Below are 26937 nucleotides of genomic sequence, written 5' to 3'. Positions count from 1 at the left end.
CTCTTGTGGTCAACCATCCCCTTCCCCCAATCCCCCTCCTTTTTGTTACCCTCCTTTCTGTTCAGCCGCCTGCTTTCTTTGTGTATTTTCCTCTGCATCATCTATTTCCACTTGACTGCTTTTGTTACATCAGTAATGTATACATGTGTGTGTGTGTGGGGGGGGGGGGGCGGTAATCATAACTTAGGATGAAACCATCAGATCAGAAAACCGACCTGAATTTTGAAGTTATAGTCGTTGCATTAATGAGCATAAAAGTAACATCAAGTGGACACGTGCGTTTAATGGTGGAATAGGCTATATCAAACAGGCTAGGGAGGAGTCAGAAAGGATTCATATTGCAGCCTGGTAAAGTACACAGTTATAAGCCCATTCTATAACTTTCTGGGTTTACTGTTTAGGAAAAACGGGGTTTTGTTGGATGTGTTCTACGAAGACATCAACTACGAAAGGTACGAGCAGTCGGAGGCCATCACTGCATCGGCTTTGATCAGTAAGAGAATTGGATCGTTTGTTTGACGAAGTTTGAGCTTATCCGGATAGAATAAAATGGTATGAATCCTATAGAAGAAAGGTCACCGCTTAGGGCGAATATTGGAGAAAATGTATTTATAGAACAATTTGGCTCGTGCGCACTGGTGTATGGGCCAATGGCAAACAGATCATGATGGGTTGAGAATGGTTTTCCACTCGTTGCGTTGTAAAAGTGCCCCCTTAGAACTCGGAGTCCATTTTGGATTTCTTGTAAGGGAACTTAAAAAATACCAAGAAAACATGATGATAGCAGAGAAATGTCGAGAGAAAAGCTCTTTTAAAGCTTCTGTCTTTGTAATTTCCAGGTGACATAGGTGGCCAACTCGGTCTGTTCCTGGGAGCCAGTTTCATCACCTTGGCGGACATGTTGTCTTATTTTGGTAAAAAGATCGATTTTTGGATTAAGCGCGGACTCAACAAGCACCGGCGTTTGTTGGAACGGCAGCGAGATCGGAACAGGACGGAAATGTCTCTGCAAAGTGTGTGGATTGATAACGGCAACCAAATGACATTACTCTCCCAAGTTTAGACCGATGCCCCTACCCATACAGAAACTCTGCTGAAATGCCCTTGACTGTTCCTATGGGGGGCGTTTAGCAATTACCAGTGACGTCAAATCCATCCATTGCACAACGGCAACTATGTACATGTATATACAGTCGAATCTCGTTAGTACAAACTCTGTTAATACAAAATTCTGGTTATAACAAACATAAAGCCTTAGTCCCGACTGTGCATTTATGTGCACAATGAATGGGACTGATGTTCCTCTTAAAACAAAATTCTGATATAACAAACAATTTGGCTAGGTCCGAACGAGTTTGTATTAACGAGACTCGACTGGAGGTACTTAATGACATTATATCAAATAAATCTTATAACTCATAGCTGTAGCCCAAAACAGCCGAGGAGTACAGTTGGTGCCGAGATATCTTCGTCAACTGACATAGGAGCTTAATCATGTTTGCCCTACACTGATGGCTTTTGCCTATAGCAAAACGCAACAGTACAATGACATTCGAGTAAGTCGGCCACCCTTCTCTACTTACCAATCTCTATTTGTTCCGCAATATTTTTTTGTTCAAAACGTGGCCTTGTTAAATTGGAAAATTATCTTTTAAATGTCGTTCGACTTGAAATAAAACGAGCCTGACAAACAATTAGTCTGTGCTGTATGTTCCATTGTAGCAGCTTTAGATAGGGCATGCATAAGTGTTCAAATTATACATCTATCAAGCCTAGGCCTCACTACACACACTACAGATTTTAAAATAAGTGTAGGCCTACTGTAAAGCCCACGTTATCATGAGGATTTGCAAATTAGTTTATGCATTATCTTGTCTAAACGGAAAATGGTGCACATACAATTTATTGTGCTCTCTTGAAATGCAATCTATGTATAGTGTTCTTTCGGTGTGTGCATCAGTGGCGTAGCCAGGAATTTTTCAGTGGGGGGGGGGGGCTGGGGGGGCTGGAACATTTCATGGGGGGGGCGTCAAGCAGGGGCGTCAATCGCTTCTCAAAGGTGAGGGGGGGGGGGACATACCTTGATCATAACTGATGCAAGCGCGAAGCGCGAAGCGCGAAGCCCTTACGGCGTGGGGTTCGGGGCCCGCTTAAGGGCCCCGAAAAAATTGGATTCTAGATGTTCTGTGGTGTCATTTGAAGCAATTTCTTACGACTTTCCTCCATGCTTTAACTAATATTTTCTTGGCAAAAGATAATTATTTGAACATCGTTTTCGAGGTTGGAGACATTGAATCAGCTATCGGTATTCTGAGCTATTGGCGTGGGGTTCGGGGCCTGCTTAAGGGCCCCGAAACAAATTGGATTTTCGATGCTCTGTGGTGTGATCTGAGGCAATTTCTTACCACTTTAACCAATAATTATCTTATCACAAAAGATAATAATTTAAACATAATTTTCGAGGTTTTCTCAGCTAAAGGCATAAGAAAATTTTGTGAACATTGTTTTCGAGGTTGGAGTCATTGAATCAGCTACATGTACCAGAATTCTGAGCTATAGGCGTGGGGTTCGGGGCCCGCTTAAGGGCCCCGAAAAATGTTGGATTCTAAATGCCCTGTGGTGCTATCTGAGGAAATTTCTGACCACTTTAACCAATATTTTCTAAGCAAAAGATACACTGTAGTTCATAATAGGGTCCATGGCGTCATGTAGATCAATGATATTTTTTTTTAGAAACTCAAAATCTCAGTGGGGGGCGACAAGGTTTCATGGGGGGGGGGGGCGGTGGCCCCACGCGCCCCCGGTGGCTACGCCACTGGTGCGCATTATGCAGGGTGAGTAAAAAAAAAAAGCGGAACCCAACTCCCCAAAACATATTTCATATTAAAACAGTTTTGTAGCACCAAACATAATAATGACTGGAAAGCCAATTTCATAAGCTACTTTTAGATGAAAAAAACTACTGCAATTGCTCAATCCGTTCAAAGAATATCACCATTCAAACGCAATGACTCTAAAACCTGTTTCGTCCCAAATAACCCAGTTTATTTCTGACTGTTTGTGACGACGATTCTTGAGCAATTTCAGTATTTTTTTTCATCTAAAAGTATCTTATGAAATTGCCTTTCCAGTCATATGATTTTTTTCTAAATATGAAATATTTTTAGGGTTTGGGTATCGCTTATTTTTTTTTTTACTCATCCTGTATGCGTGTACAACGGTCTCTTGAATGATAATTCTGCTTCAGCAGGCAATCAATACTTTTATTTTTCAAGTAGTGCGTGTGATAGCAGTGCCTCACAATCCACCCACTTGTGGCTTCAGCCTCCGACTCAAAGAGCAACGGGCACGAGCTTTGCGCTAATGAAACCTAATTGCATTAAACTCCAATATTCAATTATTGTGGTGAACGCAATTACCCTCCATCTTCACTCTGCCGTGTTATTAATCAAAACACTCGGCGCCATATTATACAGCAAATACACAACACAGGGTGAGTCAAAAAAGGCAACCCAAATGGTAAGACCAATATATTTAATGAAGTTATGCATGTCGCACCATCAAAATCTAGGATATAAACCCAACTAAAAAGCTTTCTTTAGTACAAGAATCATTCAAATCTCTCATATTCTTTTTCAGGAATTTTAAACGCAACCACCTTTTTAAAATGATCCCCAAAAAGGTAAGTGTTCTTTCAGCAAAACGAAAACAATTCACATAGGATGTTCGGTGATTGTTTTCGTTTTACTGAAAGAACAGACACTTTTGTTTGTGATCCGTGGACAGAACTTTAAAATGGTGGTTGTGTTTAAAATTCCGTAACTTGAAAAGTACATGAGTGATTTGAATGATTATTGTACTAAAAGAAAGCTGATTAGTTCATATCCTAGATTTTGATGGTGCTACATGCAGAACTTCATCAATAAATTGGTCCTGCCATTTGAGTTTCCTTTATTTTTACTCACCCTGTAGTGAATCAATAATAATGATAATTATACATACATACATTCAGAGGAAGAATTTACAAGATAGACCTATACAAAATAGGGGAGGCTCGTATGGAGAGTTACTTTAAAAGACAAAAAGGCAGATGTAGAAATGCTGTATTTTATTTTTTTGTTGACAAAGACATACAAAACGAGACGAATACCATCTAACATAACAAGATATCACAGGAACGCAAGAACAGACTGTACATACACAAGTGATGATAATTTATGCTGAATGCACAGAATAAAAGTTGAAGACATGAAAGAGCATTGTAATTATCATAAAGATCGTCCGTCGTGTGTTAGATGGTTTATGAGCATTTCGGACAATTATATCATTACACTAAAAATTAAAGGAAAATTGGGCAAATGAGTTGGTATTTGCCCAATGTTGGTCAACATCCAATTGCCTACATTTTGGGTAACTGTTTCCCAGAAGTTTTTTAAATTTTGCCTGAATCAACCACCAAATTGAGGTAATTTCAGATTAGTATGAAAATACCTACATTAGGTGTACAAATACAATGGCCATTTTTTTTGTACAGTGCAATTCTATCTAATGCGGTATTATAACTGTAAAAAAAGAAGATATTCTGAAATCCACGTGTATGCAATTAAACCAACTCAACTGAATTTAAAAAAATGGACTGTGGACTGTGTGATGATGACCAACCTTGTACGGATAGAAGCGATGGTCTTAGGAGAATCGATCGTAAATGGGAAACGCCGCGCGTACCAAATTAAAATTCTGGACTCATTGGCGCCGCATGGCGGGGAGAGACAACCTCGTCCACGGGGTGTCGAGCAGTACACGCCCACCACTACCTGTTCTCTCACAAATTTTTGGCCATGTATGCACATTAGGAATAGTCTGGTGCCTGCTTGTGCTTTACGTTCGCCTTTATTTTTGTATGCGATGTCCGGGGTAAACACATAATCAATTCGTCGCGGTGTGAGTTATGTAAACACAATTTTTGTAAAGATTATATCGTCGTGTGCCCGGAAGAAGGGCCTTATGCGCGAAGGATCGGGTCGGGGATAGGTTTTTCTACATCTTGAAAATTTCGGTGTTTCTAAATGAAGGTGCGGCAACATTTACTCCCTAATTGAATATAAATCGTCTGGGAAAATTCGCATTAGCACGTAATTCATTGTCATTAAAATTGTCTTCAGCGGCTGATCGAAACACTAAATCCTACATTAGACGTCCCACACCAACTTGTTTCGCTTCCTGAAAGAATGAGCTTTCAGCCGTTATGTAGGACACCAAACATCAAAATTCCCTCCCCCTTTTATTAATAATGCGAAAAATTTCACACGTTTTGTTGTCTCGGAGTCGAAGAGAAACCTTTCTTTATATAATGCATTTGCCCATGTGTGCAAAAAATGCAGAAACAAGTGGGCGCCGACATCCGGGATAGTTTGTTTACATTGGCTGATCTAGCTCCCAGACCTATTTATTTCTTGAAACTCAATTTTTTTTTTTTTTTTTTGGGGGGGGGGTCTGGAGTGCTGCATGGTAACACATAGCAACCGGTGTGAAAATGAATAGATGTTTTCATCGGATGACGGCAGCCCGCCGCAACATACCTGTTCCTCGTTGCCATGGTTACCTTTAATTATAAAAGCACATCACTGGGCACTATTGTTACAGTCGGTTAGAGGATGATTGGATTAGGTAATAACATAATGAATTATATACGTTACGTGACGTCGCCCACGCTTCACCTAGCACATGCATGAGTTCAAATTGGGCCACACAGACAGTCTTGTTTAATCAGAAATTGGCTGAAAACCAGACCATATCATTCCACGTGATTGGGCAATAGTTACTGCAGAGACTTATGTCGGTGAAAGGATAATACCCCAAGCGTGATAGGCCTAAAACACGCGACACTTTGCTCTATCTAAAGTTCCTTCATTACTAGACTATGTGTCCACCATTTTGTCTCTAAGATGTGTTGTGTTTGTTTGGGTATGTTTCCTCCAGTTGGGTTTCTAAATATAATTTTACACATCAATCTACAAGTTGAGTAATGCCCGCATTACTGTTGCACTTGTGTGTTGTGGTGTTTGTTTTTTTTTTTACATTTATTTTATTTTGCTTAGCCTTAGGTGATACTTTGTTGAGCAGTACTTTTCTGCTTAGTATTGCGGCAACCAGATGGTGAAATGATTTGGATACTACAAGAATTAAAACAAGCTTCAACACCCGATACTGAGCTGATACAACGCGTCACTCAAAACGCATGGTGAAACAAACACCCACAAGATAATTATCTGAAAACAAGCTAGTCATCGTATCAGTGTTGTAGTCGAGACCGGATAGTCCGAGACCGAGACCAAGACCGAGACCTGAAGTTGCGAGACCGAGACCGAGACCGAGACCAGTCCCTTCAAGGCGGACCGAGACCGAGACCGAAATGGTCCGAGACCGAGACCGAGACCGCGGATAATAAATAACAATAATCTAAATAAACAACAAGACACTAATTGCAGCTGAACAGTCTGTCCTTGAGATGTTGATGTTCATGGGGATGTGAAGGAAGTGATTGAAAGTTAGGAATCACTTGTACCTGCTTAATTGTGTCATGTGAGTGCTCTTCGTGTTTGCTTCACGCCATAAATTACAACATGGCAACATAATTTTTATTGTCACAATCAATTAAAAAAATTGGAAACAACCTAATTTAAAGAAGGGGAAAACCTTATTTGATGAACTCCATATATTTTTGCCACTTTTAATTTTTTTTTTTTAATTGTTTAACTACTATAAAGTGTAAATCTGATGAAGAACTCTAACTTAGGAGTACGACAATTTGTACTAGTTTTTGCAAAACTTGAACATGTTGAAACTTGACAAAAGTAAAAAGTTAAAGGTGGATGTTTCATCTGTTATAGGAACTCGGACCCTAAACTCCACAGCCACCCCTTGGTTTCAGCAATGACCACTAACGGATATTTAAATGCAACTTTAATTTTACATTGGACCTCCTTGTAAACCTGATCGAAAAAAATTTGGAGCAAGAAAATATTGATTTATTTTTTAAATTTCAGTCATGGAATATAGATTTGTATATGTAAACGAAAAAATTTAGAGATGGTAGCCAGATATGGATTGGTCTGCCCCCCCCCCCATCCCTCTTTGTGATTCTCCTTCCAACCCTGCATGTTTGTGTGTCCCCTACATGTTTGTTTCTTGTTCCTCTGTCATTTACCTCTGAAGAAGGCCTGGCTAAGGCTGAAATGTAATGCCACTTTATTTATGTTTAATGTCAATAACGTTACATATACTATAGAAGATTGATGAACCCTATTTGCCTGATCTATCTTCTGTTAATCTGCCCGCCGTCATCATCGTCATTAAGCTAATTGAGAATATGGCCGACACAATAGAAGGGCGCAGTCACAAACTGAATGTGGTGGGCGAGATGTACTGTTAGGATTCATGGCTCAGTGCGCACGCCTCTCTGTGTTTTGTACCGTGCCATCGTATCGCCCGCATCAGCTACTTTGCTGGGCAATTTACTTGAGTATTTTAGTGATTAACAAGTACGACATATTGTCAATATATTAATAGTTTATTGTGATGGCCGTAAACAGCATATGGTAGCAGACCAGTATATAAACTTCCATAAACCCCAATAGTAAATGCTCCCACTTCAGAAATTCGGGAAAAATACTCACAACTCTCCAAGGTGTTCGAGACACACATCAAATTAAAGCTTATTTCATCATCTTTCATATTCTTTTCAATTTCTGGGGGGTCAACTGATGACTTTTAGGAGAAATTTCCATCTGAAGATGATCACCCCTGAAAATAGTCCTGAAGCCCATCGCCATTTTGAAAAACGATGCCTCCACTCCATTGCAAAATAGAGCGCTTTTAGGGTCCAAATTACATCCAAATTACACAGAATTGCAAGCTCTCAGTCCTGTGCACGGCTTCCACCCATATTTTTTACAAACCCTCAAGTTCATGGCCCACAGCATGCTCAAATACTGAAGATTTTGAGGGCATGCAAATCGTGATTTGGCCGGCGTAGGCAATTTCGGACCGATTTACTGGTCTGCACCCATATAGCGATTAATGGAACACAATTCTTTTCGACTCGTGCAAATGCAATTGACATTTAGGAAGAAGACGAGGCAGGCAATTAGACTCTATTTTTGTGTGACTATGGCAGTAGCTCAATTTGTGTTTATCACAGATGAAAAGATGAATACATGGCGAGTCAAAAAGAAAGTGACCGTATGATAAAAAAAATGGCATGCTCCATTTCGTAAAAAATATAATTGGGATAAAGAACATGTTATTGAGTAGTAACTGTGAACATTTCACGTAATTTGCATACTCTATTCCCAAGTCGTGTCTATTTTAATAAAGAGATCACAAAATTCAGCTGTCCACCACTAATACCAATTTAACAGTCTACGAATTGATAAATATCCATTAATAAATATAATGGAAAAAAAAAACGTTTTCCCGCCTCCACGAATAAAGGAAAAATTGAAAAGGAAAATAGAAAAAAATCACCAATATTTCTAGGGAAAAAGAGTTGAATTGTTCCCATATTCAAAATACAAAATCTGACGGTAAAAATAATGTTTCAGTCTTGATTCATAAGATTTAAATCTCAGTTGTATTTGGAATCAATGAGGATGGCTATAAAGTGCTTGTTTCAACAGATCATCCCACAATAAAAACGAGAAATAAGAAGAGGAGCAATGGTTATTGGACTATGCCTCACTCACTAGAAAGTGAAGAGAGACATGTCCATTAGCATCACACTGCAGTCACATTTGCCCTAAACTGATTCTTTACTTAACCCTAAAAGGGCCGGGGGCGGAATCCGCCCCCTCACTTTTTGGCTGGTCTGGACTCGAGACCAGCCAAAATATCGAGACCAAAGGGGACCAAGACCGAGACCAAGACCGAGACCACAGCTCCCGAGACCGAGACCGTGACCGAAACCGGCAAAAAGTGGTCTCGAGACCGAGACCGAGACCGAGACCGGTCTCGAGACCTACAACACTGCATCGTATTAGTTAATTGATAAGCTGCTCTGAAAGCGCCAGCTGAATTGACTGGATCCGCACGGCCCTCACTCTCTCCCGTGATGGATTATTTGCTCTTCGCCATTACGAGAACACACTTCAAACAACACACCAATTGGGACTAATATGCACAGTAGTTCAACATACACGGCCGACTCGCAGTGCGGGGGCGAGAAGTGGCGTGAAGGTCAATGTACTGCGCATTTATGTATTGGAAGGCCTCCTATTATCACCATCTTTCAGGCACTTGTGGACAGCAACGCTCCACAACAAACTGGGTAGATTGTTATACACGTACCACAAAATGTTTTTGCATTTTGTGCAATCTTATGCTTTTGTGCTGACTCAATTTGCTTTTTTGTGTGATGACCATAAACATTGAGGGTTTTTTTTAAATTGCGAAATAGCCGAAGAAAGAGTTTCATGGCTTACAACTAATACTTTTTAGGTGTTATTACCGGATGTTGTCATGCACAACGCATGAGCAACAATGCAATGTAACGGTAAACTTAGACTGACCCCCGTTTTAAACTCTGGCAGGGGCTTCTACATGTCACTTGGTGGTCATGGTGTCTGTCGGTCTGTCTGTCTGTCTGTCGTGGTGTCTGTCTGTCGGTCGGTCGGGCTGTCTGTCTGTCTCGAAAATTGACCAAAAGTATTTATGTTGTTCCATATGTGTCATCGGCGTCGCATTTTTCGGCGTCGCATTTTTTAGTTCTGGCAGGCATCGTTTTGATCGATTTCACGCAAGACTTTCATGCAAGACTTCTTGCAAAACGGCCGGGAGCTTATTGTGCACTCGCACTTGTTGAAAAAGATAAATAGTTGTTAAGCCAATAAGTGTTTGGCCAGTAGAGTAGACCCCCTAATAATTAAAGCACCGAACACAAAAACAGGGAAACTCTAAGACCCCTTTGGAAGTTAACAATGCAATCGGTTCAAACCATTGCATAGATTTATGATACATTATGTGATGTGTCATATAGCGTCCCCCACCCATGTTCAAATGATGTATCATTTTTATGTTTAGTAGGCATGTAATGCCGTCTGAAGAAGGCCGTGCCTGCTTCAGTCTCAAGGATGTATTTCACTCTATGCCGAGTCTTTTCGAGTGATGGGACTTAATGGAAATCAAATCCATTAAGTTTATTGATAATTACCAGAGTTGGAACTTGGGCCACTTACAGTGACGTCCATTGGCATGGAAGAAAAAGGAATATCAGGACAGTGGTGATGTGTATACCTTGCCATCGTCCTAATGACCCCACTGCAGCCAATTATGTGAAAGAATGCAAAAAGCCCACCCCCCCCCCCCCCTGTAAGTGCGTAGTTAATTATTAAATGAACCCTATTAATTCAATCCATTATATTTTTGGACGCAAGCTTGTTTGATGATGCTTAACCACGCCATTAATACTCTGGTTTCTAATTCCCAAGTGACTGTTGGTTCATTATGAGAATAGTGGTTTACTCGACGTGTCAGATGACATATCCCAGTTGACTATATATAATCCGCCGAAGGATGAACGGAAAGGTATGACGATATCATGTATAAAATGTGGTGCTTTAAAAAAGAGAGAATATATTATTTAAAAGTACTTTAAACGGTGAAAAATCTACTGTTCACCTTCTCTGATATGTTGCTTTAAAGTGACGTTGCAATAATATTGGGTTGTACAGGTGTTATGCTACTGTAAGACCAAAATTTAGACTGACCCTGAGCACACATCCCTGAAACCACTCTCACAACAGGTGTTCCACATTACACCCAAGGTCTTCACGTCACTCTTTTCCAAGCAATACACCCACAGCATACCAAGACTGTGATTACGCCCTTGTACAGGGGAAAGTGACCTCATAAGGGTACTCCCCCAGACTGACCATTACGTCAGTCCATGGTCAGTCTACCTTTACTCAGAAATGATGTCATATAAGTTATGTTTTCCTTATATGACATCATCTCCTATTTTCACTCCAAGTGGTCCCTCTGAAACTGTATAAAATGTCCACATTTTCCCACTTTCATTGAGTTCTTCTTCTTCTCCCTGGGAAACCGAGGCATAGCCATAAGCTGATTCAGCCCTATGCTCTGGCCAGTCTTCATCTACAAAACTCTTCAGAACCTCTGTCTTCTGTCTCCATTTTTCGTATTCTAGTACCCAGCCATACCCATAAGCTGATTCAGCCGTATGGTCTGAGGTTATAGTTCTGTACATACACAATACCGGTAGAATATTGAGTTCTTGAAAATAAACCAGTTTTCCATATAGCTGAGCTCATAGTCATTACCAGTGTGTCTTTGTATAGTCTTCGTAGTCATCTGTTCATCCTGCTTAGCCACAGCTACCCTATCCTAACATATAGTATAGTCAAACAAACCAAAGGCTATACAAATCTATATGTTACACTACTGTGACAACAACAAAAATACAGTAATGCCGACTGACATGCATTGGAGTGAGTTTAATACTCATTACATTTAGGAAAATATTGCCAACAAATACTTCTAGCAAACAAAACTCACAGGTGGTGTACTGTACGTGGGTTCACGCAGGTTAATATGAGCAACGGCCAAGGTAAACCCGCGGCAGTGGTTTACGGCTATGAATAATTCGCGTGAACTGAAGTGTGAACGGATCCTAAGAATGAAATAATAAAACTTGACACAAAGCAATTCACGCCCTTTTGAACCTTTTATTCAGAGACTAGTAGACGTTTTCGGGTTGCACATATTCCCAGCAAGCCATGGGTAGTCTCGTGTTAGGCCAAAAAAAAAAAAGTCTCCGGTTTCTGGTATGCGCGCGCGTCGCCGCAGCCATGCGCGTCGGCAAAATGAAAAGGTTTTTTTTTTTCAATACAAGATGATGTCTCAAAACCGCCAAACTCACTGGTTTGACTGGAATCCTGCTGCTGCACAATTTTAACGTGTTTTTAGATGGGGTTGTGATCGAGAATAAGCTTTATGTGGCCTCTCTGGACTCCCATATATTTGCACTAAGATTAGTCGGGCACCATTTGCAGTCATCAGCCGACATTTAAAGCCAAAAAAAAAAAAAACAGGTAAAAAAAAAAGCCGCGTCGCCGCACCACTTTTGGGGCAAGCTCCATGCCAGAAACCGGAGACTTTTTTGTGGCCTTAAGTCCTTGGCTATCATTTTCCGACATTGTGTTAAAAGCGATGGTCAACATGGCAAGGGGGTGGGCTTGTCCCCCTCTCCACCTGGAAAAGCCAAAAAAAACAGGGGAGGGGGAGGGGTGCGCCCCCCCCCCCCCCCGAAAAGGAAAAAAAGGAGACAAAAAAAAGAAAAGAAAAAAGGAAAAAGAGGCGTTAAGTCATATTTACTACACATTTAACAAAATGGGAGTCTGCAGGGGTGTCAATGGGGGTTAGGTGGGAAAATGTCCCCCCGCCCACCCTCGAAGAAATGAGAATTGAGAATATGCTAGCGAAAGTACAAGGATTTTTGAAGGAAAATGTGCTCCCCCCAAAAAAAAAAAAAATCCTGGCGACGCCAATGATGGTCGACGTGGTTAATTAACTCTGAAAGCATCACGCGCTGCCGAACGCGGTCACACTGGAAGGATCTGATTAGAAATTGAAATATGAAAACCAGTTCCCTCGGGAAACATCACAGATTCAACAACCCACCATGAGTGCTCATTCAGGAAATCCATCGCCACGCGATTGAACTTGTGATCGGAGTACAATATGAGTGCGCAATTGTGTTGGGAAATAGGCTGGGCAAACAAACAGTTGCGTATATAAACGACGGTCACGTATTAGGGAAAACCAACGGCAGGGCTGTACGTGTGTTCTTAAGCCATAGGCTCAAGTTCACGTATTTTTGGAGTACGTATAAGCTTGTGGATATTCATTAGTTTGGTTTAATCATTATAGACTGCACGGTTTACTCGTAATCATAATACGTCCGTTATTCATAATCCCAGGAGGGATTTATGGACTAACCGTTAGCGGGACGAGACCCTTATATAGGAGATAATCATGAAAGACGATGCAAGCAAGCAACAGGCGGATCTGGACCGGGAGTTTGCCTCCACGACCACCCTGCACGGCATCGGTCGTGTCATCGAGAGCTCCCGGGCGCTAGTCAAGCTCCTCTGGCTCACCATCCTGCTGGTTTGTCTCGGAGTGTGCGTCTGGCAGATCACCGATCGGTTCCGGCGGTACTTCAAGTACGAGGCCACTACGGCGGTGTCCGTGGAGTACGTGGGGGACCTGGACTTCCCTGCCGTGACCATCTGCAACTTCAACAGGTGGGTCATTCACGAGCCGACATATGGCTCACCAGTGCTGTCCGGCGTTTATCTCCGGTTTCCTTGGCATGAAATGACTGAGAATATTTCCGTTCCCTCTGGATGGGATGCCAGTCCATCAGAGGATACTCCTGGGTGGACAGAGGCAAGTGGCTTCCCCACATTGCCGGCGGCAGGATTCGAACCCCTGACACTCGGATCATGAGTCAAAAACCCTAACCAAGATAGGCAACACTCCCCAATGAGTCGGTCGTAGTAACCGAGCTATGGGCATTTATGGGCAACCTTCCTCAATCCTTCACGATCTACCATCTCCACAAACAGATTTCGCTGCTAAAAGCACAAGCCCCTTGTAAACTAACAGTACATAAGCTCCAAACAATGCTTGGATAGACTCACCATGTAGTCTTCAAAGCATTACAATGTCTAAAAGACCTGGGAGGGCTGACAACAACAGCAGTATCCATATTACTAATTGTACGAAAGGTTTCTATTTCAGTCGTTCATAATCTAGACAACATGGTAGATCACCACTCCACATGCCACTGCAATGCAATGCGAGTTGAATACCATTGGTTAAGAGCCAAACTACATTTACATCAATAATTTTCTTCTTTTTGTTTCGTGTTAATCAACACGTGTTTTCGTGTTAATTGATAACAAAATGGGTTTGTGGTTCATTTGCGTGTATAGAAATATTTTTCGTGATAAATAGCACTAATTTACAAACGGACAATCGTACGTTCTATCTATCTATCTATCTATCAGGCTACGTCCATCCACTGTCGAATGAAGCCCTCCTCATGACGTTTCCAATCACTTCTGTTTCTGGCTGTCCTAGTCCAAGTCGCTGTTCCTATATATGTAGTTATATCATCTCTCCATCTTTTCTTTGGTCTTCCTCTCCTTCGCTTTCCCATTCGTGGTTGCCAATCTGTTAATCTGCATGTCCATCTATTATCCTGAATTCTTGCTACATGCCCTGCCCATCTCTATTTTGCTTCGCTGACTTTCACTATGACATCTTTCACCCCAGTTTTCTGACGAATTACTTCATGTTTTACTCTATCTCGTAGGGATAAGTGAAGCATCTGTCTTTCCATAGCTCTCTGTGCTGTTGTGAGTTTCTGTTCAAGTTCTTTAGTTAAGTCATAGTGGATAGCACACACTGATTGGATAGTCTCTTCCTTAGTGACATTGGTAATTTGTTGTCCGTTAGCATGTCTTTGTGTTGACCAAATTTCATCCACCCTGCTTTGATTCTCAGCATCACCTCTTCTCTCGTGGTGTCCTCCATTTTCAGTGTCTGTCCAAGGTACTTATAGTTGTTCACCTTCTCTAGTTTCCGTCCCTCTATTTCAATGTCTTCCTGGGTCTCAAAGTTTGTCATGTACTTTGTTTTGTCTTTATGCATGGTTAAGCCAATTAGCTTGCTTTCTTTGTTTAAGCTGGATAGCTGCTCATCCATACCTTTAATAGTTGTTGAAATCATTGCCACATCATCAGCGAATCGCAGGTCTGTGAGAGGTTCTCCGTCAATATTAACACCATTATCCAAGTCTGTCTTTCTAAACACTTCCTCTATAGTTGTAGTAAATATCTTTGGAGAAAGGGTATCGCCCTGCCTTACGCCTCTCTGGATGTTGACAGTCCTGGATACATTGTTGTCAATATAAATACGGGCAGTTGCATCAGTATAAATGTCTTCTAGAATTCGGACATATCCTTCATCAACATTCACCTTTCTCAAGGCCTCGAACATGGCAGAATGTTCGACAGAGTCGAATGCCTTCTGGTATTCGACAAATCCTAGGCACAGTTGGAGTTGGTATTCACAAGCCTTTTCAATCAGTTGATTGATTGCATGTAGGCAGTGGCGTCACCAGACTTTTCAGTCTGGGGGGGCACAGGGGGGGCACCAGCATTTGATGGGGGGGGGGCACTTAGGTGGATACGGATCGCCGTCCTGGGGGAGGGGTCTAAGGGGAGGGGGGAAATTTTCGCATACGGAGGATGGGCTAGATGCAAAATGGTGCCGCATTTGATGCTAAATTCGATCTGAAGATATCTCAAGAAATTGCTATTTTTGAGGTAATGATTTTAACAACGCGCAGAATTTTGCAGAGGATAGGGGGGCACCAGCATTTGATGGGGGGGCACTCGGGGGGGCACTAGGTTTTCCGGGGGGGGCACGTGCCCCCCCTGTTTTTACTATTTCTGCATATTCTACTTTTTCTGGTGCTGTCTTATTTTCTTTCAGTCTGATCTCCTTCCTCCTTCGATCTAATTCTTCAATTTCTTGATCCTCCTCAGATCTTGGTACATCAACTTTCCCTGTTGGGGCTATCTCTCTAGCCTCTTCCAGCATTACTGTAGTAATGGTCTGGCACCGTTCATCGATATCCATCTCCTCCATTTCCAAGGATGCAAATCGGTTATGGATCTTCAGTTGGAACTCCTCTTTCCTTTCCTTCAACTTCATTATATTAATTCCTTTCTTCTTCTTGTCCTGGATGAATTTAAGCCTGGCAAGCTTTTGGTTGATACTTATGGAAGCTCTTACCATTCTGTGGTCACTGGCTATGTCTACAGCTGTTATTACTTCACAGTTCTTGATTATCCCACGGCTACTGCAGAGGATGTATTGTCCGTTGGGACTCTCCCATGTCCAGTAGCGGCTTTTGTGCTTTTTAAAGAATGTATTTCCAACTTTTAGTTTGTGTTTTAACACAAACTCGACCATCCTCTCTCCCCTCTTGTTCCTTTCTCCGAAGCAGAAGTTTCCAATGATATCTTCTTCCCCTTCTTCCCTTAGTCAAATTTTGCATTGAAATCTCCCATAAGAACTGTGTATGTGCATGGATTATCCTGGATGACTTTATTGATATCCTCATAAAACTCCTCAACTTCCAAGTCGTCGTGGCCACTTGTTGGTGCATATATTTGGATGATACACATTTCATTTTGTCCTGTCAACTGTACTTTTAGGGTTGCTATTCTGTTGGAGTAGTTTTTCACTTCTTTCACATATTCTTTGAATTTGCTATTGATCAGGAAGCCAATTCCTTTTGCATCTTTATCATCTTCTGTTTTTCCTCTATTGTAGAGCCAAGTTCCTCCCTTCAGTTCTGTTAGTCCTTCACCATGTATTTTGGTTTCTGATAGCCCAATAACATCCCATTTGAAACCATCCAGTTCCTCCATTAGGCTTTCCAAACGTTCATCTGTCCGTATGGTTCTCACATTATATGTACAAATATTAATCTCAGATTTATTCATTTGACCAGTTTTATTGCGTTGATCATCAGTCTTGCAGCTTCCCTGGGGCTTTGACTGCAAAACGTCACACAAAGAGTCCTCTTCAACGTGTTTTCTGGACAATTTGCAACCATTGTTGCGCCCGTTATGGCCATGGGCTTTACGACCTCCTTTAATTGTTCCATGAGGGTTTTCTGCCTACCCTGACGCGCTGGCAAGACGAGTTGTCAGGGTGTTGGATGGCCGCTGTTGGCTCTTAACTGAACCAGCGCCCTTAAGATTGATCTTGTTTTTAGTTCTATCAGGGTGTCCAACCACCCTCCTCACTAGTCTAGATGGAGATGACTAGTGGGGTTGCCGGTTTAGTCGCCGACGGCCCGACCCTGAAACAGATGGTACTGGTTTACAGGTTACCAGTAGCAGGTATTTTCTCTGACCTGACCTCCAATCGTGCGTTAATAATCATTTTTCCAGACAGGATGGGAAAGAATTCGTATGAAAAGCCCTTCCTCAAGGTTATTTATTTGGCTTTAGATAGTAAACTACCTTTAAGTTGGCCCTTGCATATTGACCAGCTGAATAAAATGGTACTTTCTGCCTATTTAGCATGAGTTTTTGCAGGATAGTTTTTAAGTGGCTGATTACTGGAGTAAACAGCCGTCGGCACAAGTAGGCGTGAGAAAACGAACCACAAAGAGCGTTTGAAATTAACTATTTTTTAATTCTTTCTATTTATTGGGATGGCGATCATCTGATGACATATTTATTTAAAAAGTAATTACCGCCCGACTGAAGCCAATTGTTCACTCTGCAAACGACCATTACCAAATGTCAAATCAACAAAACAAACGACTGTCAAATAAGACGACGAGATCCGCTAGCAGACATGCCAAACACTCAATTGTATTCATCGTCATTTGCACTATTAAAAACAACAAAAACGTGGCATTTGCTTTGGCAAACGTGCTTTAAGTTTTGTTTTCTCTGCAACAATAAACCCATTTAGTTTCAATTTAAGATTTTAACGACTGATTGGTTCTTCTTGTTTGGTACCCATCAACGTGTAGAGGACGGATAATAATCAACTGCAAAACAATTCAATTTTGAAAACAATAGTCCGTGATGATGAGAATATTGAAGTTTATTATGTCATTAGCAATCGAGTAAATTGTTTTTAATACACCATCTAATCTCAGATACCGTTTGTCAGCACTGACTGAAGCAGATAGAGCCAGTCTGGAAGTACTCCTGGAATATACCGACTACGACTTCGACACCTACGATGACCCGGAGACACCCGGCGAGGAGCCCAATCCAAACGAGCCCGCCGGCAACTTCAGCTACACGGAGATCACTGAGCGCACGGGATTCATACTGGACGAGCGCACATTGATGGACTGCAAATGGCGCGGGAAAAAAGACAGTTGCAAGGCGCATGTAAGTTATAGACGTTTGTTGTCTTTCTTTTGATGTCATGATCGGAGCTTTCTGTGACGATATTTACCGGAATAAGACTCACATTTGGGCTGAAAGAAAGATGTACTGAGGCTTCGACCACTGGGATGGATTCTGGGACCACTGCATGGGATGGGTTCTCCGGGCCAAGGGGATGGGTTCTTCGGCCACTGCATGGATGGGTTCTTCGGTCGCTGGGGCTGGTTCTTGGGCCACTGGGATGGGTTCTTGGGCAACAGGGATGGGTTCTTCGGCCACTGGGATGGGTTATTGGCCACTTGGATGGGTTCTTGCATGGGCAACTGGGAGTGGGTTCCGTTGCCACTGGGATGAGTTCTTTGGCCACTACGGTGGGTTATTCGGCTACTGACATGGGTTCTTCGGCCACTGGAACTGGTTCTCTGTCCACTAGAATAGGTTCTCCGGGCCACTGGGATGAGTTCTTCGGCCACTGGGATGGCTTCTTGAATCACTGGGCCGGATGGGTTCTTTGACCACTGGGATGGGTTCTTCGGCCACTAGGATGGGTTCTTTGGCCACCGTGGGATGGGTTCTTCAGCCACCGGGATGGGTTCTGCGGCCACTGGGTTGGGTGTCTCAGCCACTGGGATCATGGTTCTTCGGCCGGAATGGTTCTTCTGTCACCGGGATGGGTTCTTCGGCCACTGGGATCAGGGTTCTTCAGCCACCGGGATGGGTTCTTCGGCCACTGGAATGGGTTCTTCAGCCACCGGGATGGGTTCTTCTGCCAATGGGATGGGTTCTTTGGTCACTGAGATTGGGAAAAGAGCCTTCGTTTTTGCCAGTGCGGCATCGCTTTTGTTTCAATGTAAAGATTCCTTATAAAGAGCTGATTGCATGGACTGAATTAACTTACAGTTCAAATCGCCCATAGGTTGAATGCCCCTAAAGGAATTGAATTTACTACAGTGTTGTACAACGAATGTAAACGTATTATGTACTATTTTTTGTTCAAAGCTATGCACCTAAAAACACAGCACAAAGTTACAACCTCTTGGGATGGGGGCCGGGGATAGCCCCCTTTTGGCGCGAATAACAGATTTTCCTAAAAACAAGGCCTTTTGATTATTAATTTTTTCCGAAGAATTTCACGCACGTGTTTACTTCATTCGGCAACTGCTGGACCTTTAATTCCGGCGAAGACTCGGATGAAAATGACCTACCAATCTTACATCAGATCCAACCGGGAAGTGGTAACGGCCTGAGAATGATCATTGATATACAGCAGGTAGGCAACATCAATTAAGATCACAGTTTTCTTTAATAAAAAGTCGGTCCTCAAACAAATTCCAAAACTTGTTGTCATGCAACACTTATCTCTGAATCTCTCAACTCGTTTCCCTCCAATTCTCAGCATGAATACGTTGAACCAGTACGGGTAGGCAATTTGGAAGCCGGACTGAAGGTATTGGTTCATGGCCAAGAAACGCCGCCCTCTGTCGACGCGGAAGGGTTCGCAATCGGTCCTGGCGTCCACGCGTTCGTTGGTGTACGCAAACGAGAGGTTCGTCTTTTCATTAATAATATATTGCTCAGTTCAGGCAATCTAAAATGTGTTCGCAAGCCCATCGTCTTAATGGTAAACTCGAGGCCTGTCTTAATTATCCTTTTTTTTTCGCAAACAAAATCCAGGTAATGTGTTCCTTGTTTCAACGTAGGAAGCCAGCAGAGGATTCGGGAAGTCTTTTTTTTTTAACAAAGTACCAAATACCAACTAGGTACCAAGTACCAACCAGGGTAAAACAAAATCAATCATTTTGAAGAGCAATAGGACAGAATAATCGAAATTCCACAATAAATCCTTGGTTCTACGCACGACCACTAGGCTGGAAAGACACGTGTATAGTGACCGTTGCATATTAAAAGGTATAACATTTTCTAGGGTTCTCCAATAACTTTTTTTCACTAGCCAGCCACACGAGTGAAACCTACTCTTACCTAGTCCGCAGGCTTTTTTGCCACTCCGCAATAGATTTTTTATTGTTTGCATCAAAATGTCATAAACAACAATGTTACTTACACTAATTTAGACTCGCCAGGCGGACTCTTCTAAAGGAATGGTTTTGACTAGTCCGCCATTGTTTTAACTCACATTTGGCAAGCGGGCTACTGCTAAGGTCATGAGCGTCCTCGGGATTTTTCTTTGGGGGGGGGGGGGGCAAAGCACATCCCCCCCCTTCAAATTGTTTATCATTGTACTCTCACTGGCATCATTTTTTTCGAGGGTGGGCAGCAGGACATGCACACCCCACCCCCATTGACACCCCTGAAGACGCCCATTTTGTTAAATGTTTATTAAACGAATAGCAAATACGACTTCACATCTCCTTTTCCATTTTTGGCTGCCCCCCCCCCCCCCCTCTCGCGAGGTCGAACCCTGATATTTGCATGATTATCTCCAAGTAAAGCGGAACACACCGGCTGCTGCCTGCTTCTGTTCGGATGCGTACATGTGTACCGGTATATGTAAACTTTTACTGTCGATTTGTAATTTCTTTCGTTCAGTACAATAACCTTGAGGAACCGTGGGGAAGATGTGACGAGACGAAGACTCTGACACATTATGAAAAGTACACGCTCCAAGGCTGTTCCATCGAGTGTAAAGCCAAGAAGATCTACGAGAATTGTGAATGCAGACTCGTTAGGTAAGGACAACCCAAAGGGCGGCAAAGGAATTGTTTTTCCCCCTTAGAAATGGCGTCAACGTGGCATCAATGGTGTCAACAGAAATTCAAACACCAAATCCTTAACTATCAAAAAATTTAATGTGTTGCTTGCAAGTCGCTTTAAGTTGCGGTAAAAACAATAATATCATCATTTGAGCACATGTAATTATTCTTAACCCTCTATCGAGTATTGTAGCATATCTGGTACACACACTTTGGTCCAGTATTCTGGCATATAAAAACAAATCCATCACTTATCACCCATTGCAGCACTTAAGCTACTATTTTAGAAGTGTTATAGCCCCCTCTACTGGTTATAGTTAGTTAGGTGATGCTATTGTTTGTCAAGATTCAACGCGGTCATCCGTTTTATGTTGTTTTGGGAAATTGAGGCGTTGTACAAAGTTGGAGGTGATTGCCAGGTAAATATTTTATTGTTCATCGTCTTCCCAATATCAATTAGATTCACATAAAGCTCTTATTTCAAAGAAAAAAAATGTTGGCCCTGAAGCAGGATTTTTTTTGAAAAAAAACCCAGTAGCATGTATGCACCTATGGATGTAGCCCCATAAATGTGGCCTATTTACTGGACTGCCTCCGTAAACATAGGCCACACATCCACATGTACAAAAACGTGTCGACTTTGACAAATTTTGATTTTCACATTTAGGTTTACTTTGTAGGTTTTTTTTGCTTTAGAAGCATACTCACCCTCTTTATAGGCTAATCAGAAAGTGCTGCCTTTTTCAGATGTCTATTTTTTGTGAAATTTCATGTTAAAATTTTGATACGCAAACGTGTGCAAATGTATCTAGAAATTTCACGAAAAATGGACATCTGAAAAAGGCAGCACTTTCTGATTAGCCTATATAGAGGGTGAGAATGCTTCTAAAGCAAAAAAAAATGTAAAAAGTAAGCCTTAATGTGAAAATCAAAATTTGGCAAAGTCGACACGTTTTTGTACATGTGGATGTGTGGTCTATGTTTACGGAGGCAGTCCAGTAAATAGGCCACATTTATGGGGCTACTATGGATGATGACGGTGTAGTGCACCCGTGTACACATGGCCATTGTAGTTGGACATTAGATCGTATTAACCAATGTACATGTAGCACACATGCTACATACGTATTTACATGTGTGACAAATTAAAGAATAACATTATCGCCTAATGTAGCATATATACGTGTTACATGTGTAATTAATATCATGATATTGTCCTCTACTGTAGTATGTATGCTACGCTCATTAATTAGAAAAGTCATTAATCAATGTTCAAGTTTTCGATTTTTCCCCCTCAAATGTCACCCCAAATTGATGAAAAAAAATCATTAAATCTAAAAGTTAATGTGGCCTGACGTTGCGAACTTAGCAAGTTCTTCTTCAGAGGCTAAAACAGAAATGACAGAGGTACATACATTAACATGGGGGTGCAGCAGTTTGCAGCAGTCTTACTTTTTTTTCAAAAAAAAAATCATTATTAGAATTGTCCTCAACTGTGTATTGGTCTTGGTGAAGAAGGTTAAGGTGTCGACCTTCACCGTAGTCTTTGGTTCATTTAGTTTGTAATTTTTTTTTTACATTACAGACATCCTGGGCATGAAATAGAGTGCTCCCCTACACAAGTCAAGAACTGTGCCACGCCAGTTTTAAGTATGACCTCAGTATAGCCTCGTTTCTTTCCTTGAACTATTCATTAACCAACTTCAAATACAAAGTAACCTGGTGTCTTTTCAGAAATATCTATTCTGTTCGTTCGAAAATGTTGATATACACAAATTCCCCTTCAGTGATATAGCAGTACCGTTAGCCAATGCATGGGCTACATCCTTATTCGCGAAGACGCCATTTAGGGCGCGTTCCCTGAATGTATTTCATAAATTGTGAACTGTTGAATGGGATGGTGCCAGACTATTTATGCATTTTAGCGTCACTTTCAATGTTTTTTTTTTTTTTTAATCTGGCTTTATAAAGCATTAGGGTGTGTTTAATCTCAAATTTTAGATTATTCATTAGAGTAGACTGGTATTGATATGTAATTAACTTCGTGTCATTGCTTTCATTTCTCTTCGCAACTTTCAAAAATGAGGATTTTGCCTCGCTTTCAATTTAATATGGCCAACTCGTGAATATGATCCCGTGGTATTAACTGGATGCACGAACAAGATCACCTAGTAACCACTTTGTTTCGAAAGAATACAATTGTATGTATTCATCTTGCAGCGAAGCTGAAGGCGGGTGAGATAAAGGGTTGCGAGTGCCCGGTGCCGTGCAACTACAGCGAGTTCCGTACCAGTCTATCCACGGCGGCTCTGCCTAACAACAATGTAATGGAGGAGCTGTGGAAGTTATACAGTCCAGACGACCTTGCTAATTACACCGACGATCAGTCAGGATTATACATCAGGTTAGTTACACTGTACTACACCCTTTAAATCAAGGCGATGTATATGGAGTCCAATATTCACCCCAGTTTCACTCCACACTTGATACGGTTGACATGAGATTTTTTTTAATGCAATGTAATCGCTCAACTCATGGTTTGTGGTGATCTGCCCATTCGTATCCTGTCGGCACTATCGTTAACGATCGGCAAGCCCAACATCCACTAAATTCACGATGATTAGGCCTAACCACTCATAGCGTTCATAAAGACACAATCATAGCTGGCGAAGACGATGTAGACGGATATTATATGGTAACGAACACGGAGCACATTAAACTTGAAAAGTGACGGATGAAAACAATGTGCATCGTTGCTCACATGTCTGTACGTGTAGGGGAAAATGGCGCTCCACACAAACACGTGCCACACCACGGAAGTCGTGAACTTTGACATAGTTCATTAACATAACATCTGACATGGTCAGCCAAACAATTATTGCTAACGCACAATGAAAGTGTCCATTATAATTCTTTTTTTGGATGAAAGTCATAACCGAGCCTCGCGGGGAAAAAAACAACCCTACATTTTTAATTTCTTTTGTTTACACCATAGTTAATTAAAATAGGGTGATCGTTTCCATAAGACCGTTCTACCTCCATCATTATGATTATCTCCAAAGACTTGTGTGCGTAAAGTTAAACGGCTGTTCCTAAGTCAAAGCCGGAAGGTTCCGAAGTCAAAACCGGAAGTTAACGCCGGCAAGTAATGATCACGGTGGCTGTTTCCTGTGATTCTATGGATTTGTCAACATTGAGTGTTCATACAGGGCGAGTCAAAAAACAGCAGAACCCAAACCCCCAAAATTATATTTCATATATAAAAAGGTATGTAGCGCCAAAAATAAAAAGGACTAAAAGACAATTCCATAAGCTACTTTTAGATGAAAACATTACTTAAATTGGTCAATCCGTCACCATTTATACACATTGACCCTAAAACTAGTCTCGTAAAAAAAAATGCGTACGGTCGTCACAATTGTCTTCAAACATCATGGGTTCCGCTTTTTTTTACTCGCCCTGTATAGACGAACCCTGGCCATTGATATGTTTGTACCAAACTATATGCAAGGCAGAGAACTAGCGAACTTTCCATTTTCGTAATTCTTCTCCTGAAATCTGCAGGGAAAATTGGATCTTGTTGGACGTCTTCTACGAGTCCCTGAACTTCGAGAAGTACGTGCAATCCGAGGCAATCAGCGCGTCAGCTTTAATCAGTAAGTGTCATGGATCCAATGCAAAGAAATGCATTTTGTACAATTAAACACCTAAAACATACCTACTTCATTGTGTTTGTACCAAAAGCTTCACAATGAAAATAACATCAATGATGTCCGTAATATTTTGCTTTGGTTGCTGCTATAATCGATCCTGATTGTTATTAGTTTCTATACAAACGCTACACAAACAAGTACGGTCTGGTTCATGGACGTTATTCCTTTCTAATTGCTGGGTTTTTTTTGCTTCACAGGTGATATTGGTGGCCAGTTGGGCCTATTCCTTGGGGCCAGCTTCATAACAATGGCCGAGATATTTGAATACCTCGGTCGCAAAACAGGCCGCTTTTTCACGAGCTGCTCGCAACGACAGATTGTCAAGCCTAAAACTCGACCACGGGAAGATACCATTGGTATTCAGGACCTGCCTTCATCTTCTGGATCGTAGTTCAATGTACGGACAAAATACCCCATCTAATCATCAGTAAGCTGTGAATTTCAAACAGACTCTTTTATGGATAGATTGGAAATACACAGTGGCGTGTCAATGTTGCATTTGATGGTCCGATTAATTACAAAAATTAAATATATGAAAATGGATAAAAAGAGAACAAAATTCGACTTAAATTTATCAATATTATTGTTGACTGTTGTGATGTGGGATATTACGTTTTTAACAGCCGAGGGGCACATAGCACCCGAGGTGAAGCCGAGGATGCTATGTGCCCAAGGGGGTTTAAACAGGCATATCCCACATCACAGCAGACAATTGTTTGAATATATTGTACGAATAAGTCAAAACGATAAAATGGTTGTAACTTACTTTGCAAGGAAATAAATCGCAGCTCAGTCGTGAGCGCGCTTACGGCAGGTGTTTTATCAACCATTTTAGACCGGCCAATTGACAGGCTTTCGACCAATAGGAATTTGTAGATTGTCTTAGGTAATTATGAATAAGCATTATTGTATAATTACTATTACTACTACAGTGTACTATACGTTCAGTTGAATTGATAAGCGAATCATTTGGAACGGTATATTTAGACATACAACATTTCTAAGTACAAAAAATAAAACCGGTTTAAATATAGTTGTTTATAGATATTTCTTAAGATGCTTTTTAAACCACCAATTGATCTAAGACGGGGGAGTGGGGAGAGACTATTCTAAAAAATATAGGTCTTTGGCATTTAACCGTTGATAAATAATTAGATGTCTTTACCCTATAAAAATGCAAATTCCTTGAATTCATTGTATTATACTGGTAAATACATCTGTTAAGTGAAACAGGTAATAAACTCCTATCATTTTAATTTAAACATAATGACTTCAATTTGGTATTTATATAACTCATGGATATAAGGAGTGGATTAAATTGATGAAAAAAGGGGTGCGGTGCGTGCTCTTGAATGTGAGCGATTTATTAAATGGATGTTAATTTCTTTTGTATAACAAGATTTGTATTTACATCAGATCATGAGCTGCTATTACCACACGCTTGTATCCCATTATTAGTGTAGGTTTGAAAAAGACAAGGGATTATTGAAGTAGCGTAAAGCAGCGCTTCCGTTGGTACGGTGCAGCTGCATCATTTCGGTCGGGCGGGTATCCGTCAAAAAGCTTCAGATTCGCTACCTCATCGCACCTTGCTGATATTTTGTCGGCGTAAAGGAAAAGCTGGTCTCCGATTCTAAGCAGTCTTGACCGTCTCCATCTCAAGCATTGCAGGCTAGGCATCTCGCCCTTGGTGCTAGTGGCGGTCTTCCTCGGCTCTCTCCGGGCCAGGACTCTGCCCAATTTCCGGCCCAAGTAAGACAGGATCTCCGTTAAAGTGATGAAACTGGCGCCGAGAAACAACCCGAGCTGACCGCCGATGTCACCTGCAAAGACGGTCCATGAAAATACATTGCGTGACACTTTTCTGCTGAGTAGATAATTCCCGTGTAAACTATTTCAGATGCATATCAATAGTTTAAAGTTGTAAATATATTGCTACTTTATGCTGAATCACCGTATTTTACGAATTTATCATTTTGTTCGTTTTCTTTTGTTATAATTTTAAAGGTGTGGCGTGTGGTTTAAATACATGTATGTATTATAATGTATACACTATAGAAGAAACAACATTATTGACACTTCACTATACGTTGACATAAAACATCGCCTCAATTTGAATTACAATGGAAATGACAATAGATATTGTTTTCAAAACGAGCTGTTTAATTGTCATATTGTCGTTATCAAAACGCATTGCGCAATACGGCCAACTGCTCATTGAAATATTACTGCCTTTCAACCGGTGACTATAACGAATCACTCGGTACATGTCGGGCGGTCTTTATCTATACCGTTTTAATTTTGCTCTACGCATGGCGGTGATCAAAATTAAAGGCTGGAAGATGAGAGTTTCAAACGGTTGAAATCAAAAACATATATATGTTTAGCACAATTGCACTTACTGATCAACGCCGAATTAAGATGTAATTGCTTCCGACTTCTCGTAAAGCTCATAGTTGATATCTTCGTAGAACACATCCAGTACAATCCAATTGTTCC

The 26937-nt window shown here is 41.4% G+C and overlaps 1 protein-coding gene across 1 annotated transcript; it reads left to right on the top strand.

The window, feature by feature from the left end:
• Positions 1-12843: 12843 nt before the first annotated feature.
• On the top strand, positions 12844-25809 carry LOC119724448 (acid-sensing ion channel 2-like). Its single transcript, XM_038195510.1, has 9 exons — positions 12844-13322; positions 17777-18017; positions 19141-19284; positions 19411-19560; positions 20562-20701; positions 22311-22375; positions 22946-23129; positions 24290-24381; positions 24636-25809. The coding sequence occupies exons 1-9, from the start codon at positions 13051-13053 to the stop codon at positions 24827-24829; spliced, it is 1482 nt and encodes a 493-aa protein (XP_038051438.1). The 5' UTR covers positions 12844-13050; the 3' UTR covers positions 24830-25809.
• Positions 25810-26937: the final 1128 nt, after the last annotated feature.

This window comes from Patiria miniata, unplaced genomic scaffold, assembly GCF_015706575.1.
Source record: "Patiria miniata isolate m_02_andy unplaced genomic scaffold, ASM1570657v1 HiC_scaffold_18, whole genome shotgun sequence".
NCBI lineage: Eukaryota > Metazoa > Echinodermata > Asteroidea > Valvatida > Asterinidae > Patiria > Patiria miniata.
The sequence above is the reverse complement of the archived record's forward strand: the minus strand, read 5'-3'. Positions and strand labels throughout refer to the sequence as shown.